Source organism: Typha angustifolia, chromosome 9, assembly GCF_048772165.1.
Source record: "Typha angustifolia cultivar Huaian chromosome 9, ASM4877216v1, whole genome shotgun sequence".
Classification (NCBI taxonomy): Eukaryota; Viridiplantae; Streptophyta; class Magnoliopsida; order Poales; family Typhaceae; genus Typha; species Typha angustifolia.
Genome location: NC_133247.1, coordinates 1164861 through 1186351, shown reverse-complemented (window position 1 = coordinate 1186351; position 21491 = coordinate 1164861). Strand labels below are relative to the sequence as shown.

Sequence of the window (21491 nt, the reverse complement as noted above, 5' to 3'; positions counted from 1 at the left end):
CGGAAAGGAAATTGCACAAAAAAATAAAAAAAGAAAAAGAAAACAACTATTTGGGCCAAGGATGGGCCAAGGATGGGCCGAGTCATGGGTTGCTGGGAAGGAGCGAATAGAGGAAAATATACGAAGAAAAATGTTAATGCTCTCGCTTATCTTATCCTTCTTGCGTTCTTAGATAATTAACCATATTTAGGCTCTTTCTAAGTATATTATTTCGTGTTTGTTTGCTCAGGAGCAGGATTATTGGGAAAAACATATCATTTGAAAAGGTTGATTGCTAATAATGATATGTTTAGCTATCATGCAACCCCTCTGATCTTAAACAATGTGAAAACACTGAACGATTGTTAATTGAGTTATCAAATTATTTTTTGAGCGACATAAAATAAAATTTATCCACATCGTCTGGCTCATGATCCTGTCACTGAGATTTCCCAACACTATTGAAGCTTTCACCGAAGCAACATAGCATTACAAACAAATGGTTCAAGACGGTTGGCAATGCAAGCCAACCATGGAATTACTAATTCGCCCCAAAAAGGAGAAAATATTTCTTACAAAATGAGGGAAAAAACATAATAGACAGCAAAAAATGCAGGAGAAAAAGTGGAACGCTGCGTACTCGCACCGGCTGAACTCAATCGCGGCTGTACAAAATGGAAGCAACTTAAGCCATAAGCAAATACCTCAGATTTATACCAGCTTTGTTTCATTTCGCATGAGCAAGTTTAGCAGCTTCTTCTGCATCTTAAATTATCTACTACAACAGTGGACCTGCCTCGCCGTTCCAGTTATCAGACACCTCTTTGTTTCTTGGTAGAGAGCAACACAAGTGGAAAACAAGGCAGAGAGGTTGGTCTACAGGAATGATGAACAAACACGGGGCACCTTCATGATGACTTCTCACAGGTATTGTCGAAGGCTTTCCCCACTAAGAGTCTCCAATTCCTTCAGAATATCCTGGGACAACGTCTTAACAGGAAGCTCCACATCCTCCAGCAATTCAGCCAAAAATGGGATTGTCTCAGGTAGAAGAACAAGATATTCCTCTTTCAAGTGTTCTACCAGGTACTTGACAATCCTCAGACCGACCATCTTAGTCCGGACCTTCCCATCCCTCATTTGCATCAGCACCTACAAGGATATAAAGGAAGATTAGTTGAATGGCATAGGAAGCTGATGGCATCATCATCAAGAAAAAGGAACACTGATGATATTCTATTGCTAAGATGGAAGTGAAATTCCCATACTTAAAATGGTATATTAGTAGATGCAATAAGTATCAATTGACTGCAACAAACTGAAGGAATGACTCCCTTTGCACACAAACAAATTAACACACACCTCATGGTTGAGTGGCTTCCATAGAACATCTGAGCGTGCTGTAATGGCCATCTGACCTAGGCACATAACAAGCGTCTCGTCTACTTCTTCTACAGTAGGTCCACTCATCAATGACTCAAGAGATGACGGAGGTTCCACCACAAGCTGAGAGACAATAGGTTTCAACAGCACCTGCAAAATTTCAGACCTCTAATTCTCAGCTCCATAAGAATTAAATATAATATAAACTGGTTACATATATCATTCTTAGTGTCTCAAGGTGTTATTTGAAGAGTTTATGTGGTAACTTACAAAATTTGCAAGAAAGCAGCAGAATTTTTCATATGACTGTGTTGGCTTAAAAAAGAAGTCATATCTATTTGTTTCTTACTTTCTTAAAGGTTTACACACATTGGAGAACTGAAAGTTATCCTTTTCAACAAATAGAAAGACACTACTGAAAACAATATGTGCTCCCTAATCCTCATCATCCCCACCCCATCTTTGTCTCATCATGTTTATCTCAATTCTGAAATAAGCTGGAAACCTCAAAACTTGACACAGTTGATTCAAAAGGCACAAGAACACTCAAAAAGCTGAAAAGTATAGCATATATATGCCACCAGAGGAAAGTACGAGGTACCTCAGATAGTAAGGACAATAAAAACATGTATACTAGGAGCAAACAGAATTTCAGGATTTAACTGATGGATACTAGCCTGGAAATTAGAGGGATCCAGAAACTTAAGGTCGGTATCATAGAGGTAGCATTGATATAAGGACTTCAATACAAGAGCTCTCAAATGCCATTGCTTGGGGGACAGAACATCATTTCCATGATCCTGTGCATCATCAACCTTCGTTTTCTTCTTCTTCCGTTTCAAACCAACCAAACCTGCATCTGAGCTGAGGTATTGTACACTATCGTCGAGGAAGTACTTGAAGTAAGGTACAAACAAGGATCTGCGCGTATAAGAAATGATGCATCCATCAAAGTTAGCTCGCCATTACAAAAGAAATTTTGAAACATCCCAGAAAAACTGTCCAGTATGAAGCAAAAAATAACAAAAATATTAGATGTTTATTGGCCCAGTATTGCCACCCACTAATTTCTTTCTCAATCCCTATCTGACCTGCTTGTTTTTGCTCGAGTCAGGATATAATAAACAAAGTATCAATAAGCAACATGAATCTTTCAAACAGATAGGGACAGGACAATAGGTGAATGAAAATAAAATTGAATTCACCTGTGCTTCTCTGCAAGTTTATTAACCAACTTGTAGAAGGAAATTGCTCGATCCAAGCTTCTGCTGCTCACAGACTGATTCCCTTCAAACTCAGACTCTGCCCATTCCAGACTGTGAAGAAAAAGAGGCCTAAACATTGATTCAGTAAGCTTCATTGTCAAAACAACGATGGCATGAATAACACTTTGCTCTACAGTATCAATATTCTTAAACTCTGGAAGCTGATGACGGAGGTCAAGTGCTACCAGACAATGTTCAAAAACTCTAACATGATAAGTTCCTATTGATAACTTATCCATTACACCAATCAGACTTGCTAGCATTTCAAATGTCAAAGAGAGGCTTGATTCCCCAGATTTGGTAGCATCAGGGTAGATCTGAATCAATGGCGGTAGCATAAGTCGAACCTGCAACACAAATTTCCTAGTTAAACATAAAGCGCTGGCAGATAGTGGATACACTATGATAGGTGACTGTCATGTGCACAAAAGAATGAAAGGAAATAAAGGTGCATAGAAACATACTGGTATTTTCTCCGTCAAAAGCTTTCGAACATTAGCAGCTCTAAATTTGATCTTTGTATCTGATTCTGAAGCATATTCTGGATGAAGAACTACTAGATCCAAGATGTCCTCAAGATATGGATTTAAAAATCCGCCAAGCTTTTCGACAATTGCCTCCAGCGTCATAAGTATAGACAGCAAGAGAGATGTACTATTTTCTGTGAGCCCATTAGGAATTTTACTGGAGCTACTTGAGAATTCACGAGCCTTTTGAAGCATATGCTTCATAACAAGAGGAAGCTGTGACAATGCTTTTGAACCAAGCACACTGATCAATGAACCTGTGGCTCGAATAATTGCAGAAGATATGGCCAGATTATCACAACAAATGTTTTCTACAATGATTGTGAGGCAGGTACCATAAACAAAATTATCAGATGGATATTCTTTAGTTAGTACTTCAAGGGCAGAAATTGCAGAAACCCTTATAGCTGTATCCAAATCACCAGTAGTATTGTCAATTAACTCTGCTACCTTCAAGCACAACTTGTTGAATGATGGAGTCACAGTCTCATCTAGATGTTGTGGTAAGGCAACAGATTTCAGCTTCAATCTTCTCCCTTCCTTTTGTTTCTTCTGGACCAGACCATTATCCTTCAAAGTATCACTCAATAGCCCTAGCACCTGTTACCAAAGTAAATTAATTATATATGATGTCAGAGAACAATATCTGGTTCCTTTGCATTAAGAGATGATAAGCACACTAGGCATATTGAACAAAAAGAACTTGACTCATTTATCTTCTAAAGCACCTTTCTTTTGACACTTCCATTTGTATGATCAAGTAATTGAGTGGCGGCCTGGAAGAATGTGGAGGGAGTCATGCATCTAGTAATTGTTTTTAGTACTTGATTGGCACAGTCCTTATATTGCTTTACAATGTCAGCAGGTATTCTCAGTTGTCTGCTTCTGACACTTGCTAATTGCAAATTGAGGACAATTTGCTCCATAAGGGCTCCAAGCGTGATCTATTTGGAATATAATCAAATGAGATAAGTATATTAATTCACAATTCTTGAAATTAAATTCAGTAAACACTCGGTGATTGAACAAAAAACCAAAACATGTCAAGCATAAACCTGAGAAGATCAGAATGTGCATTAGAAATTCTTCTGAATAAAGCAAGCACAATAGAGAAATAAAAAAAAATTCTATCAATTCTAAATTTTAAAAGGATTACTCAGATTTGTGACATTTGCCTATTTGAACAAACAGCACAGGTTAATAGGTTGTGGTCAGAAATCATGCAGAAAATTTAGCATGTGCCAGCTAATTATTTCTGAATATATAGCAACGGCAAAATAAGCCAAATCACATATGAAGCTAGGAAGTTCAGCCAAATTAAATGCAAGGTAAGATGGCACAGATTCAGAAGAATGCACTCTCATCAGCTATAGTTGCAAACCATTTAAATTTCCAACATACACAACAAATACTTCTTAATTATTGTTAAAAAAGTTCAAAAGGTTGGATCAATTTTCTTTACTTTTGCATTCATGAACTGGCTATTAAAGTGTCAAATATAGTGTCATATGCAAGAGATACAGCTATTCAACTTATGAAATTAATCCTAGAACACTAAAAGGTAAATATATAGTGTTTCAAGCTCAAAAAATTTGGGCAAAGAAAATAAAAGAACGAAGGATCATATATGGAGAACCTAAGGCATAACAGACCTGAAAGTGCTCCGCATACTGGCCAGATTCACGCTCGAAAATCAATTTTGTGTCGTGCAATTTAAATAGGATAAAGTGCATTGACAAATGCATTTCAAGAAATAGTCCTTGCTCATTACGAATTCTCAGTTCTTCCAATAGTTTTACTAAACAAGGAAACCATATTTTACATGAATACTGATCACATATCTGTACTGCAAATGTGTACTCCCATTCTGTTATAGTAGCAGAATGGGAAGAAAAGAGGTCTTGCAAGTTCCTTTGTTGTTCAGGAGAAGATTCCACAAGGCGATGAACCAAGGAGTGAAGTAGGTGAAAAAGCAGTATGCTCAAGCTCCCTTCTTCTCCCAATGTCCTGAGAACCACGTAATACAAAATATTTAATAGAGTATGGAGAAGCATAGCCATCTAGATAATATCTCAGACTTCAAGCTAGTACTACCTCAATAGGTAAACTATGAGAGTCAACCTCCGATGTTCTGCCACATCTGGCAAAGCTTTTATGAAAATCTGAAAGAAAAGTTTTGCTTAACAAAGATATGGTACATGATAAAGACTAACAGTATACATCAAGATTGGCAACATCCACATACCTGAAGAAGCTTCTCTATACTATTGGTCTTTGATAACCAGCATGGGACTAGTGTTGATATCAGATCCTCCAGAACATGTTGGGAATAACTATCATTCTACATTCAAGTGATAAATAGAAAAAGAAACACCTTAGAAAATATAATTTCTTCGCACTACTAAGTACAAGAAGAAAATTTAATGAACTTTCAAGTACAATAAAATATTTTCCAGTTTGACAAAACTTCATGGAACAGCTGGCTTAATTTCTAGGAACCAAATTACAATAAGGCATCACTCAAGCAATTGGAACTACTAAAGGATTCTGTTGGAAGTTCTTTTTAACATTAGAAATCAGCTTCAAACTTCTATTAGGGAAGTGAATGCCTACCTGCTTCAGAGCAGATTCTCCAATTACAGTAAATATATCCATGATATTCCCAGAAATTTGCTCTGGAGAAACCCTTGCAATAGAAGAGAGCAATAAAAATACATGATTGCGGGTCGCTACATCCTTGGCAGAACGTGCACATGCAACCAAAAGATCCATAGTTACCTTATTGAATAGGTCTTCCTGTGCAACCATTAAGAACATGAAAAATTACTTAAGAAAAAGAGAAAAAGAAATTAACACTACCACAAACTTCCAAACTAAAAATTATCAGTTTTGGTGGAAATGCTAGTGACCTTAACAGGAAGATCCATTTCTAATGAATCAGTAATATCTTTAAGAATTAGTAGTGTAGTCTGCTGAGCTTGATACACCACACCAGAGACCGATTCAGATACTTCAGATTCTTCCCCACTTCCCTTTGCCCCTTGCTCACATAAATTAACAAGCCAACCATTAGAAAATAGTTCAGAAAGAACCCGAAAAAGTGGTTGGATCAAAGAGCTCCTGCATTAGGGAGATAATATGAAGGTCAGATGTCATAGCAAGGCGAAATGAATTGAGATATGCCAACAGATTAGCCAACAGAAAGATACAGAACACTAAGATTGTATGTACAAACAAACCTTTTCCTCATTTTCTTCTTTAGACAAAGAATGTCAAGAAGAGAGACAAGAATAAGAAATGGCTCTTCATTTCTATCAAATGCATTTTGATACAAGCCAAATCTGCCATAAGTCATGTCCTCTCCCTTCATTCTTTTTGAGGAACCAATAGCATGGCCTTGGCCAAGAATAACTTCAATGAGCCTAATTACTGTTGAGCAATTGATCTGCAAATTGAAGATGAACAACTATATCAGTATAACCAAATCAAAGGGCTATTGTATGCAAAAGGCTGTAAAATGGTAATACCACTTAGCACAGCTGTACAATAAATTATGATGGTATCTGATACTACTGCTGCTTGACGTAACAAGAAACATATAGCAAGTTACAAACTACATTACGCTACCTAAGGCAAATAACAAGAAATGAGAACTGGAATAAAGCTGATAAATGAATATAGTGATTAAAGACAATGTTTAAGAACATCAAATAACCAACATAATCACAATTCGTAAGTATGTACTAGCATTATTCCATAAATCACTATGCAAGTATGCGTAAGTATGCACTAGCACTTTTCAGATCATGCTGAAGGAAGTCTTGACTTTCAAGAGTTCTGTGTGACAATTAGTTTTCTTTATCATATTCTCGTGTGTAGCATATTTTGACTACAATATAGAACGATATACAACATCTAATGAGTAAAAATAACAAATAAAGGCTCAAAGAAGACATGAGGCACACTGAAGTTACATATTGTACACCTAGATGTTTGATTCATGTAAGAAAGTTGAGAACACCTGCACCTCTAAAGAATAGCAAAGCCGTAAGTCTGAACTACTGGGAGTCAGCACATCTAGATTAAATAGTTATCTGTAAGTCTTCTAGAGAAAAGGAAAACCTTAGTTATGCTGCATGACAGAAGATTCTCTCAAAGGTATAAAGAGAAATCCCTAATGTCTTCACTCACACAATAGCCAATTGCAACAGAGAAAACAAACTTGAAAAATAAAATACACATAGAACTTTCATATCTTGCATATATTTAGGAACAAGATTGAGCTTGATCGCTTCATTTTATTCAAATTATATAAAAGAGTTCAACAAGAATTAGTTGTCACATGAAAGAATTTGAGGATATCAATACAGACATTTATCCGCAGAAGTGTGTCTCTTGTTGCATTACGAATGTCCCCATTAGCATTATGGAACAGAAACACCAGGTTGCCAAAAAACTTCTCCTGAAAAAAATGAACCATCAGATTACTAAGTGAGCATATCTTCAAAATATATAATACAATGTTGAAATCAATGAAGGTGCAGGGAGAGTAAAAATTGGTATCATGTTGTTGAGCTTACTTATTTCCATATGCCAGCAAGATGGATCTCAGAAAAAAGAAAAATAATCCACTCTTTAGGCTATGGTTTTAGGTAATATATTTCTCCAGAAGTATGTCTTATGAGCTCACAAGTATATTTCTCTGCCAACAGTCATTTTTATTACATTAATTAACCTTGAATGCTACTTTAGGTCTAAGCGCTAGAAACATGCAAACATTCTGGCCACAGCAACTTAAATTCTGAGGAGGGAAATTTTACTTCATAGCTTACTCTAGTAATGTGGTCCGAGACCTGTTTTCATTATAATTCCTAAACCAAGCACAGCCTTTTCCTGAAGATAGCCACAAAACAACCTAATTGCTTGTTTGACACAAAGACTTCAACTGTAGATCGAAATTAATTATGCCAACAAAGTTGTCAAATTCCCCAGAGTTTGATCTAGCTGAACAAAAATATAGTCCCACAAATAACCAATCTAACAGCCCAACTTGAACATGTCTCCCTTATCCTCTCTACCAACATCTTCTTCATTGACATGATTGGGCCACCTCCACACAAACTGATGTTGCACCCATGTAATATGAAGATAAATACACATGAAATAGAAGAAAGGAAATAAGCAATAACCAGCGCGTTAAACCAAAACAGTTGATTTTATGTTCACTACATTCAGACATAATATAATATCGCAAACAATTTAACAAGATATTAAATAGGCAAAATAAAATATCGAACAACATAAACAATTGGACTGGTATTACAAATTCTAATGAGTAATGACCTGAATATCATTCTTCAAGCTATCGTAGAAAGTAGGCTTAAGATTCTGGAGGACAGTTACACATGGTCGTACAATACAAGGGTCTGCTGAAGACAGCCCATCAACCTGCAAGGTGAAACAGAAATTTGACGATTCATTAGACAAAATCCAAAAATAACGCATCCTGGCGCGAAGGCTCCCTCCAAAGTGGGTTCCGGAAAGTACAAACAGGCTGTACTCCACTGCTGGAGAGGCTTAAAATGAATTCATAAGTCAAAGGGTGGAATGCATTCTTGTCACATCTAATGACACCCTCAACTAGATTATTAAAAGTGAAAACATTTACAGTGAGATAAATTACAGATGAGAAAGGAAAAATCAGAACAATTAGGAAGTTTCTAGTGCTTACTCTTAAAGCGTTTATTAAAGAGCCCAAGATGTCAGCATCAAGATCTGCCGCATTTGATGCTGAAAGTGAAACCTATAAATGCAAGAATGTTTAATAGGACTTGCTTCACTGCGACAAAAAGGAATGACACAGGTGCAAGATAACATGTGAAAAATATCCAATAAAAATAATTTCGGACCTCCAAAAGCAAACATAAAGTCTCTATTTCAAGGATTGACAACTTTCCGTGTAAATCAGCAGACCCGGGTTCACAATGACTGCGTCCATCCACAAGTCTGAGCAGCAGCTTTTTAGTACCTTTTTCATGAAATATGAAATTCCCAATTCCTTTGAGCAATGATAACACCATCAGCTGGAACAGAATTATTAGGCTCATCAGAACTTTCCCAAGTGAATGACAGGAAGAGATACAATAGTTCTCCATACTGATAAAATTCTAGTAACATTTGCCAATAGCCTTTGCAAATACCAGGCACACAAAACACTACTGTTTTGAAATGAACACAAAATGCTACACAGATTGTCTCAGCGCATAAAACAAACCTTCCCATATGATGAAAATTTCAGCGCAGACCTCAAGATGAAATGCAACAGGCTTTCTTTTGTAAGCAGATCAAACCTGGAAAAAAATATCAAGATTTAGCTTGTTATAAAAGGCAACAATGGTCAATTCATCCTGATAATATGAAGAAAGCATGTAATAAATAGTCTACTTTTCTACAATGCCTGAATGAAAGGATACATGTGGGTCCAATGTAGTAATTCTTGGATTTATGTATGTAGAATAAATCTTTAAAGGAATAACATGTCCATGAAATAAGGGATGTGGAAACAAATGACATAATTATAATAAGTAAAGCTTAAGGAGGCTTCTTTGGTTTTATCTTATGAAGGCCATAAATAGCTGAAATCCCCCCAAGTTCGATAGGTGAACAGGACAAAACCCGAGATACTTATGCAAATGAGCTACTACTTGGGGGAGCTTGTTAACCAACATTGGTCATCAATCACGTTTTCTCTCTTACATTTGTTCTAAGATCTCATTGCATTAAACTTAATGGCTTCCATTCACTAGCAAAATCTTCAAAACTCAAATATGAACTACTGAATCGAGAATTCCAAAATAATTCTTTAGTAGCAAAATGCTGGTTAGCCCACATTATTGCCAGCGGTGTTATATCCTAAGAATTAACACCATTTATAAGTGTCTTAGCATGCAAAACAGCTTGCAGGCTATTTTTTGCAGTCTACATTAGCAAAGTTCATGATTGTCAACTTAGAGCATTATAACGTCTTTTAAGGTACATGTTACTCAGAATAGGAGCAGTCATAATAGGTACATATCATGAGATAAGAATCAGAAAAATTTAGGTGCAGATTTTCCATTTATTGATAAAACTCAAAACAATACAAGTACATTTCAGTAGTAGATCTTTTATGGAAGTTGCTGGATGGTCAGAAGCACAGATGAGAAAACTACATTTGAAAGTAGTAGATGGTCTATATAATTTGTATTGTTATCTGGTTAGCATCTTCTACTAACAAAACATGGGATACCAAAATAGAGGGACCACCTGTCGCTAATATTTTCAGGAAGAAGAAGGTCATGAGAAGACGAGTTTAGCATGGATGTCACATAAGTGTGAAGGAATTTTACATCCGAGGAAATCAACTCCTTTTGGTTAACCAAGGATTCGAGAAAGTCCCCAAATGTTGGTGACCATAAGCAAGATATAGTCGGATCATTTCCTGTTGATACATATAATGTCATCAAATATTACTAAAAAATTATCACAAACTAGGACAAAATAAATGAAGAAACCATTTCTTAATGGAGAAACTTCAAAACGGCGCCAAAGTATGTAGAGCCCTTCTATACAACTCATGGCAGATGTTCGTATATCCTGCATAAAAACCAGCAACCGCACTTCATTTTGAGAGATGGAGAAAAAGGAACTTCATGCATAGCACTATCTTATAATTTTTATTGTGAAAAACCTACTGTTTGTGAGATATTTGAAAATCAACTCCTTTGTCAGAAATTTCTGATATTTTCCAACCACCTCCAGTTGGTTTGTGAGAAATATTTTCATTTATTTTGGTTAAAAATGCCCTTCTCACTCTCTCCTTTTCCTGCCTTTGTTAAAAAGGGCCTAAAGGGCATTTTAGTAAAAATATATAGAATATACTAAGAATATTTCTGAATGTTGGAGGGTGGTTACTCATAAATATACATCGGGAGGAGAAGTCAACTCAAAAGGAGGAGCTTTTCCGCAATATGACCAAAATATAGGTGGTTGTAGTTAAAAGAGAGAACCTCAAATAGCAAAGACAATGTCGTAGAAGGTTTACAACTTTACATCAATATGCTTGAAATTTAAATGAAATGGAATCCAAAATTATACCTTGTCTGTATGAGAAAGTGGAATAAGAAGTGAAGGAAATCCACTTAAAAATTGTAAACAGGAGTTGCCTCCCAAACTGCTTCTTTCAGACAACGAATATATAGAACAAACAGTTGCAAGTAAACGTAGGCTTTCGACTTGCACTTCAACAGGAAAGCCTAAAATGCAGCACAATAAATGAGATTTGAACACAAAAATATATATTGCTAGTAAAAAGGAAGACACTTTTTTAGCAGGAATTAAGGTGTAAAAATAGTGAAGTATGTAATGCAAGAAACATGAACCCAATCTTCCAATATTCTGCGAAAGGCTTGATAAGAGTTTCTAAAATCAATAATTACCAGATCAGGTTACTAATTTCTTATAAATGCATGGAGGATGCAAACAAAGAAAAAAAAACTAGGGTATTCCAAGAAGTTACTAGACTTGAAATAAATAAAGAAAATAAAAGTGTTTCAGGTAAAGTACAAAAAAAAAAGAGTAATCTAAACATAAACAAGTCTAGGTCCTTTCATGAATCATCCAATACACATCCCTCAACTTCAATAAGTTGCAAATTTGTTACCCACCAGAACAGATAATTACATAGTTAAAAATTGAATCTAATGCTCTCTTACTGACCCAGCAATAATACTTGCCAACATGCCAATCAAATACTACATAACTTGCATGTACGACCTCCAAAATTCAAAATTTGCAGGTACATGAGCATACTTTGTTGCATCACATCATCCATACTGAATACTGATGATCAAAGTTATACTACAAATCCTAGAACTTGTCTATATGCCAAAACAATAAAGTCACAGAGGAATACAACCAAAACCGAATTAATCTAACTAGGATAACTACAAAACATAAGTAATATGACAAGATAGCAAGGTGAATAATAATGAATGGATAAAATAGCAAGGACAACTACTTTTCATGCTTCCAGATGTTGATCCCTTCGAAATTGAGAAATATTACAGTCCAAAGTCATAGTATCTTCTACTTTAATTGCCAAAATTTTATTCCAACACACAACACAACCTGCAGTGCTGCTGGCACAACTCTATAAGCTTGACAAGCATAACTTGGCACACATAGGCACATGCACAGACACAATATTGTTATCCGGTAAAGGATAACATACAATCAGAATGTTGGAAAAAAAGATGGTTAAAACTGAGAAATAGACATCAATGTAGACATTAATTGCTAACATTGACAATTTGATATAAAGGAAAAAGAAAATTTTACACCACAAACCTTCATCAGAAAAATACTTGGACAGAAACCGAAAGGGTTCCCTAGTGCAGTTAATCAAGAGAAACTGAAGATGCTTTGTGAAGGCATTCCTAGGTTGTGCTGTGACAAAGAAGAGAAACAGGTCATTCAGTATAGGTTCTCCCTCTCCATCATCAGCCTGCATGAAAAATGAAAAGCACATAAGAAACAGGACACTGTAAACCATGTGAGTTACAAACAGCAGAATTTAATTGTTCATAGGCTACAAGAACAACAACAACAATGGGATAACCAAGCCAATAGTTCCAACAATTTGGATCAGATCTAACAGTTTCCCTTCAGTCAGCTCACTATCCATTAGTATATCAAAAAGAAATGGAGTTTAACAAATTTACACACCAAGGTACTCTCATTAGCCATAGCATGAAATGCTTTCAAGAGACTCCAAAAGATGCAAATCATAATCTTTGCATTCAATGATTCAGCTTCAGAATGAAATAGATGGTTCACCAATCCCATGCAGGATTTATCCAGTTTGTCCACATTGATCTGCAAAATGGATGCAGTACATTTGGTTTCAGAATGTTATATTCTTGACAATTTCTCAAATTCTATATAGCATCAAGCCAGAGATGTACATCTTCGTTCAGAGTGACACCACCATGAAGTTTCATCTTATTCCACTCATTCTTAAGTGCTGAGGAGCAACTCTGATATAATTTCACAATCCCTCCAAACTCTAGCAATATGAAAAACAAAAAAATCAGTAACTCTGCAACCTGACAATTAAAAGAAGATAAGAGCAAGTCCTTCCAAAGTTGTTTCTTATATCGCTACTATTCATGAAATAGCAACTAAGCAAGAGCAGGAAATGCACAATATCCCATGCAAGATTTAGAAGTCAGTCCAATACCACTGAAGAACCAAGCTAAACTGCAGTATCTCAACACTGGCGGAATATCCAAAATGACACTTTTAAACAGGATATGTAGTTATGTACAACCGCATTCAGCTTTCTAGATGGACAACTAGATCATACTATACCAATTTATATATTCCAATAGCCATTCAGAAAACAACAGAATGCTACCAAAATCAAAAGGGTGAAAAGTAAGATGTTTTTTGTTGTTTCCATAATATGAGGTGTACAACAAAGTGTCACAGAGCACTATCATTGTCGGACTTACCTTTATTGTGGATCATCATTGCCTGCAATATGATGAAGAAAAATAAACTCTTGGACAGTCCATCATAACTGCTGCACTCAACTAACCACTGGATATGCTCTTGAGGGTTTGCCCAAAAGGCTTCAGCCAACACTCCAATGGTTTTCATATTGATGGAAGCAGCATGATCAGAATCCAGATTCTGCATTTATTTTGGCAATCTCATAGTCAATCAGAATAGAAAATTGCAGGAAAACAAAGATTATTTGATGCAAATATCTTCCTATATCCAATTCAAGATCTTTCTGTGCTGCACCTTCTTGAATCTGAAGTTCTGAACAATCTCCTTACCACTAAAACTATGTGTATTCCTTGGACAGACCATCTCAAGTAAATTATTGACTTACCACTTAACAGGTGCTTTTTTGTTAACCTAGATTCACATTATAATTTCACAGAGCAGCAAATACCAACAGCCAACATCACATGAAGATCTGATAATTATTTAACCAGTTTTCCTCCCCTGTTCCTTTTGAGAGACTAAAGTAGTAAATAACATAAAAGATAGATACTCTAGCCATCTGGCATAGATAAATGGTAATTTCAGCAACAGCTGCTTATAAACGTAAGGCAGGAGCTCCACATCTAGTTATTCAACAGAAAAATAAACCTCTATTCTCAGCTATTTGAGGATAGCTGATATGGATTCTTTACTGGACACACCAACGGGGGACATCCGGAGAAATTATTCTCGAATTGGATTGATCTGATAACTATCCAAGTGACTAACACAAAAAGAAAAACTCCTGCACTAGAATGCTTGACAACAAGGTTCCCAATTCCAATCAATCTCAATCCCACCCTATTGATTGGATTGGTGCATCCAGATTGCGCCTGTTTCAGCCTGATTGGCCGAAACTACTAAATACAAAAATCATCTCATCTCTTGAAACACCTCCGCGAAGTCCTCCGACATCGATCTGTCAAAATAGAAGTCCAGGAAGCTCGTCCTTCGATGGATTCAGCATACAACCACAAATAAGCCATTTTTCTCTCTTTTCATTTGTTTGGGTTTTTTTTTTCCGTTTCTCCTCTCTCCAGCGACACCTCCCCACCTCATCTCTTTCTCCAATGACCTCCAACCTCTCTCTCTTCCCCCTTTTTGAGAGTGAGAGGAAGCAAGTGATAGGTAGAGTGACATAGTGGGAGAGAAGAGAGTTCTTAAACTCCTCTCTGATTGAGTGTCAGAGAGGGGAGTGTTTTTTTTTTCTTCCTATTAATGGGAGAGAGAGAGAGAGAGAGAGTTAGTGGAAGAATTTTTTTTCTAATTTTAAAAATTCACATATGAGCGATTTATGTTTTTATTTTTTTTATTTCTTTTTTTAAAAATAAGAATTTTCAGTATTTTAATTTTTTTAAGTTTTTACATAAATAAATACAGTCTGATACTGAAATCAGATATCAACGGCCGAAATGGCCGATACATATCATTTTTTTTTGGGCCACCAATCCCAATAAGTGGAACTTTGCTTGATGACTTTGCAATGTCTAACTTACAAGTAACAATACAAGCCAAATGATGAACAACTAAAACAATATAAAGGTAAAATAAACCGCATTTCTAATTTTTCCAGTTAGCTACTCAAACAAACCTAGTTACAATATGCTTCAACAGGAGAATGGAGGAAAGAGATCCACATAGCATTACAGCTGAATACAAATGATTAGGTCTACAGGTTACTTCTTGTGCTTGCTGCTGTTCTCAAACCTAAAGTTGTTCGTGTTTATATGAGACCTATAAGGCCTGACTACAATGATGCAGCTAGGCATTCTATGTTGCAGCCAAGAGACTGAAAATTGAAACACACACATACACACATGTAGGAGCAGGAACTAAGTATTAGAGTATTCCAAGGGACTCCATTTCAGCTCAAAAAAAGTAAGAAGCAAGAGTTCACACTATCCAGAATCCACAAGATAAAATAAAAAGAACATCAGAAACGTCAGACAAGATTTTTCACAAAATTCACAGAACCGCAGAATAGTAAGCATGAAGTCAATAATTTGATGGCTAGAGCTGGGGAGTGGCTAAAGAACAGTGTTCAGGAGGCAACTGTTCACTACTCTTAGATCAATAAATCAGGCCAAAACCGACTTACACAGTTATACTATTAAATGTGTATTAAAAATGTTAGAAGATGATAGACAACTAGCAATCTGCTCCAGGCATACAAATATTAATTGGTGTGAGTAATTAACCACAAAGACCTTATACAACGATTAAAAATAGGCAATGCAGCAATGCAATCAATGTCAGATGGTCTAACCTTCATTTCATCAAAAATGATAGGATCATATGCAACAGAGCTTTGAAAGTAGAATGGCCATTGCACGTTCTTAGCTAATTCCAAAGCCTTCAAATTCACCTTCCAAGTCTGCACAGTAGCGATGCATTGTTCAAGAAGAGTTTCACTAGAGGAAGTTGTAAATGAAGTATCGCAGCAAATAGGAAGATACGAGACCATTGGATGAACAAGAAGTAGAGGAAATATTATTCTTGCAACATCCTTTGAATACTCCAAGTGATGCATTTGAAACTCCATAACCATGTGGTTGAGGCAAGAAACAGCAACATCACAAGCCCGAGATACCTTAGATGTACCTGCAAAAGGCAACAAGGGAAAAAAATGCATGTGACAAAAACCTCAAAAACTAGTAGAGATGTGATTTTAATAGAAAAAAAACTAACTTGATTTGTTACATTTCTTAAATTTGACATGGAAGTAACCACATTGTACACATTACACCTTCAGGACTCAGCTACTACAATATACAATTTGCATATTTGCAAAGGTAAAGTTAAAATTGGTTTGGTTGCTAGACCCATCAACAAGCCATTTAATTACGTATAATAGTAGCTTGTTTGAACTAATTAATGTAAAACTCATGAGAGATCCACACACATGTGTACCATGTATTAGAAGTATCACCGAAATTGCTTTGTAAGAAAAGAAAGTGCAGATTACACAGAATTACAGAAACAAAGCAAATACATCTCCCTCCTTCTCTCGGAACCTACAAACATAAAACCTCATCACTGTTTCTTATGAAACTACAAAATTAAGTTACATGGAAGCGACATCAAAGCACGTAGTTCTGAACTTCTGATGATTCCTCATACTCCAAGGAAATAGATATGAATCAGAAATGTCTGTAAGTACAAAGATAAATGTCCTTTAACTTTTCACTCAAGTTCAATCATGTTTGACATTCATCAAAAAGGCATTGCTAATTGTTATATTGCTTCACAATATAAACAATAAAAGATTCATCAATTATCTTCATCTAGCATCATATATTCATACTAACAATGAAACCATCTGTGTAGTTACTGGGGTAAATGGAGGATGGAATTTTTTTCCAGATGGAAATATCTGATGTCCAGTACAATGAAATATGTAGTTAGCTTTCAACAAATATGTTTATTCATAAAATAAAAGGTCATCGACCATAATAGTTAATCACCACATACAATATATATATATATATATATCAAGAAAGCAGAATAAAGTCACAAACAAGAACATCAAGCTAGACATAGAAACTTTATCAGGAAAGGAGCGGAAGATTGCAGGTATGGGAGAACAAGAATGTTCTTAGAGAATGCAGCTGCCTACAACTAGAATTGACCTTATAAAGACAATAGTGGCTGATGAAGTAGGAGAAGTAGGAAAACATAATAGACAACTAGAAATTAAGTTAATAGATATTACTCACTTTTATTTATGATGTCAATGCATCTAGAAAGAACATCACCATAAGCTTTCAGAAGACAAGAGGGAGTGACTATTCCATCTAGTCCATCCATAGATAAAGCTGTTTGGACAACACCAAGATCCTCATCATAAAGCCCGCGTACCACAGCATCTTGTACACTAGCAATCTTCTGCACCATTTCAAAATCAAAACAAGACAAGTAATCATCCATTTTATAACAAAAAATAAAATCCACAAATCCAACAAAATAATATAAAATTTTCAAGGTTGAAGAAAAGGAAAAAGAAAAAGAACAAAAAAATTTCAGTACTTCAAAAACAGAAAGTCCTGAGACAGAACCTGTGGATTAACAGTCATATTCTGTAGTATGCCAGATGCAGCCAACTTTGAGAGAGCAGATTGACGGACCACAGCCTGTGTTACAAACAAAAAGTGGTGCAATGAGAACACCATGTCAAATAAAGACTAAGAAAGCTTTATTTCAAAACTTACCTTGTACTTGAAAGTTAGAATAATAATGTCTATCTATTATACTATACCTTTGGATGTTCCAAGGAAAACCAGACTTTCGAGTCAGAGATCTCCATTGGCATGTCCATGCTTCCACCAAACATCATTTCGAACACAGACTCTTTTCTTAAGTTTGTTTTGGAGTTCTAGCAAAATGATAGGTATTAACATTGTGCTAACAGTTAAAATGGTGCATAAAAGGATGAAGTGATAAAAAAAAGTTAAATGATGCAAACCTCAAGAAATTTGCGGATAGCACCACGTAATTCAAATGGATAATGCCTTTCAATCACAACAAGAATTTCCTTCGCCCATTGACCTGTGGTGACTCACGACTTTCAGTCTTCAAAAAAAGAATGGACAAAACATTTTCTCTGGACAATATTATTAGTGCTCAAGTTGCAGCTATTTTCATGTCATTACAGCTAAAGATTAACAAGTAGGTGGTGGACTCAGTTGATTTATAAGAAAAGAAACCATATGCTGCGAAATAATATTCTAACCAAGGGTACCTGCTTGATGCAATTTTGAGATATCTGTTGCTTGTGAAAACTTTGTACAGTGCAAGAGCACCTTAAATACAATCTTCTCAACAAAATTCCTCAACGGAAGGGCCTCGATCATAATTATCAGTGTTGAACAGCAGGAATCATCAGACATACTATTTCAAACAGGAAAATTAGTTTCTAGATACAGGGGCAGAAGTAAATATATGAAAAATAATGACAGGTCACCTGTAATCAACTAAGGATTCAAGATAAAGGAGCATAAACATTTGAATGTTGAACTCACGGGACAAATCAGAAAGTACTCCAGCAAAATCCCTTCAGGAAGAAAAAACTGAATAAGGCCTAGTTCAAGTGAAAAGGAATAGCAAAAACATTTAGAAAGTCTACAGCAGGATTATCCATAAAGTGAAATCTGAAATGACCTGATTTCTTTCAGAATCATTAAAATCTTCTTTGGAAATGTTTGTGCCGACTGTGACTGGATGAGAAGAAGATAAATCAGGAAACATTGCAATGATTTCCGTAAACATTAAGTATGAGTTCATGGGAATTCAGTACATGCTTCAAAAGTTAAAATATGATATCACCAAGAAAATCCTGGCAAATTCTAAAAAAGAATGCCAAGGGAAGGGAAGTGCAATGAATCAACCCACGGCACATTTTAAGATTTTCAAGATAATAACTTTTTGATACCCCATATGTCCACTTTTCTCACAAAAGTCAGAAGATTGAGAAAAATATTAATTTTATATTAAGAAATAAACTGAACTCAAATCAATTCTTGGGCCACAGGCCTACAATACTATACGTAAACCAATAGAAGACTCAAACACTAATCTTACAAAAATCCGTACTTTATGCTTACGGAAAGTTTTGATCAAACATAAAAGGCCATATGTAGCTCAACCTAAACACAAAGGAACAAATGGAACCAAATTCTTAGCTTTACACTATAGATATATAAGCAAAATATCGCTTTCCTAAAATAGAAAAATCGCTGATTTTGAGACCTAAACAATGAAATTTGGCCGAAATACACCTTGGGTCATAACAACCTTTAGTGTGATGTGTTTTAGTTAGAAATTTGTCTTTCCTTGGAATATCAAACTTGTTCAATTCTGAATTCATCACAATTTGCTTATCTATTCATATTTTCTTTCGTTTTCAAATATGAATATCTCTAATAAGATTTGATTTTTGATCATTATCTCTTGAATAGACGAGTGGATAAGATTTCAATCATGGACTCTCGAAGTAGATCGAATTATCCTATTTTCCTCCTTCATCACATAAGATCCACATATTGAAGTCACTTCTCCTAATATTGTTCATGGGTAACTTTTGAGCTGAAAAAGTAACATAAACAAATTCTTACCTGAACAAGGGTAATCATGGCCATTGCCAGAACACGTAGCCATGGTAAGTCAATTGACTTGATTGTGTCATGTTGTGCAACCCTTGCAATGAAGAATATCAAATTTTGGACGAGCTTAGATGATAATGTTGCCCTAGTTGCTAATATGCCAACGATCATAAGTGCACCAGCCTACAGATAAAAAGTTTTTGTCAAACCCCATATAATAACTACTTAATTAAACCATAGATAGATGGAAGAAATACAGCTACAGCAGGAGTCAAATCTAATAATTCTTTTATGAAGAATGTGACCTAATGATATATGACAACATAACTAATTAATTAACCATATGAACTCTCCAGTCTTACCTTATGATCACGATCTCCTTTCATAGCAGGGTTAAGTCCATCAAACACAAACCCTGATACCCTTTGAACAATATCTGTGTCCAGTTTGGGAATGGCACCCAAGGACTCTACAACTACAGCAGTGCAAAAATGAATAGTAGTCCCTGAATGCTGGAACTCTTTTGTTGGCGATGCCTACAAATAGAGGGCAAAAAAGGAACTCAAAGTTCAATTTTAGCGTACACATATGAAATAACTTAAAAAACCTTATAATCAAAACATCAAATAAAATACACACATAGCTACAAAGAGCCTCCAACAGCCCTTTATCACGGATGCATTGTTGCACTATAACATTCCTAGGAGGAGGTGCACCCATGGCCTTAACCCCATCAAGAAATGCCCACTTACTATTTCTGCAGATAATTAAGAGAAACAAAACCATAGAAACAAGAGACAAGTGAGACCATAGAAACAAAGCAATAACATTATCGTTTGAACGAATCCTTATCCCCTGATCACCTTAAATCCAGAAGCTGGACAATCCGAACAAAAGTGTGAGTGTCGTGATATGGAAGCACAGAAAGAACCAGCTCATCCATGTTGAATACATGAATCCTACAATTTCAAATGTGAAGAAGCATTCTTCAACTTTAACAAACTAAGATGCATCACAACTACAAATCAATCGAGGCAAGAGAAGGCCGTACTGGTATCTGCGAATAAGATATTCCATCGTCTTGAGGGCAGCAGGAAGCTGCAGATGCCCTGAAAGCAACCTAAGAAACGAATGAATTGACTTGTTCAGCTTCTCGTTTTCCTCGGGGACCATCTTTTCCCGGTCCAAATCAAGACTGGTCTCGCTAAAAAGAGTGCCCTTGTATCTATTAAAGCGCTCATCGTTCTCAATAAGCACCTCCAAACCTAGAAACCCATCAAAGAAACCATGAAGCGGGGTTCGAGTTCAAATTCTTGAATGGGATTCGAAATGAGGGAAGAAATGGAGAGAATTACCGGAGAGAGCTATCGGCAAGATAGTCCTGAGATCGACATCGGCTGCTTCTTTTGGATCAAAGATGACCGAGGGGCGTGTGCGAGGGGCTCTGATGGGGTCTTGAGTTCCCTTTATGATGGATTTGATGGCTTGGAGCTGGGAGGCGAGCGAAGTAGCCATGGAGGAAGTAGGGTTTCTTGGCGGTGGACGGCGGGTAGTGGGCGGCGGAGAGAGGAGAAGGGAGGAGGGAAGCAGACGGGGGAAAACGAAGGTGAAGTCGAAGGGTTTAGGACGAGTGAGGGTTTATATAT

The 21491-nt window shown here is 36.2% G+C and overlaps 1 protein-coding gene across 1 annotated transcript; it reads right to left on the bottom strand.

Annotated features, from left to right (window-relative positions):
• Positions 1-344: 344 nt before the first annotated feature.
• On the bottom strand, positions 345-21441 carry LOC140766499 (uncharacterized protein At3g06530). Its single transcript, XM_073105879.1, has 39 exons — positions 21201-21441; positions 20897-21110; positions 20709-20804; positions 20485-20602; positions 20208-20381; positions 19858-20028; positions 18905-18960; positions 18708-18797; positions 18486-18634; positions 18210-18292; positions 18003-18119; positions 17803-17877; positions 17464-17632; positions 16209-16348; positions 16014-16121; positions 13708-13888; positions 13159-13259; positions 12920-13069; positions 12542-12698; positions 11291-11448; positions 10708-10789; positions 10460-10634; positions 9429-9504; positions 9064-9237; positions 8886-8957; positions 8498-8602; positions 7527-7616; positions 6394-6599; positions 6064-6274; positions 5768-5950; positions 5400-5495; positions 5249-5316; positions 4807-5161; positions 3883-4098; positions 3092-3754; positions 2568-2974; positions 2040-2283; positions 1342-1512; positions 345-1131 (listed from the first exon to the last, which is right to left on the bottom strand). The coding sequence occupies exons 1-39, from the start codon at positions 21358-21360 to the stop codon at positions 901-903; spliced, it is 6492 nt and encodes a 2163-aa protein (XP_072961980.1). The 5' UTR covers positions 21361-21441; the 3' UTR covers positions 345-900.
• Between the last annotated feature and the right edge of the window lie 50 nt (positions 21442-21491).

Coding starts and splice junctions, on each gene's coding strand:
- LOC140766499 (XM_073105879.1), bottom strand. CDS start 21,360: ATGGCTACTTCGCTCGCCTCCCAGCTCCAAGCCATCAAATCCATCATA. Junction 20,029..20,207: donor AAGGAGATCGTGATCATAAG/GTAAGACTGGAG, acceptor TTTTATCTGTAG/GCTGGTGCACTTATGATCGT. Junction 18,120..18,209: donor CTATCCGCAAATTTCTTGAG/GTTTGCATCATT, acceptor TCATTTTGCTAG/AACTCCAAAACAAACTTAAG.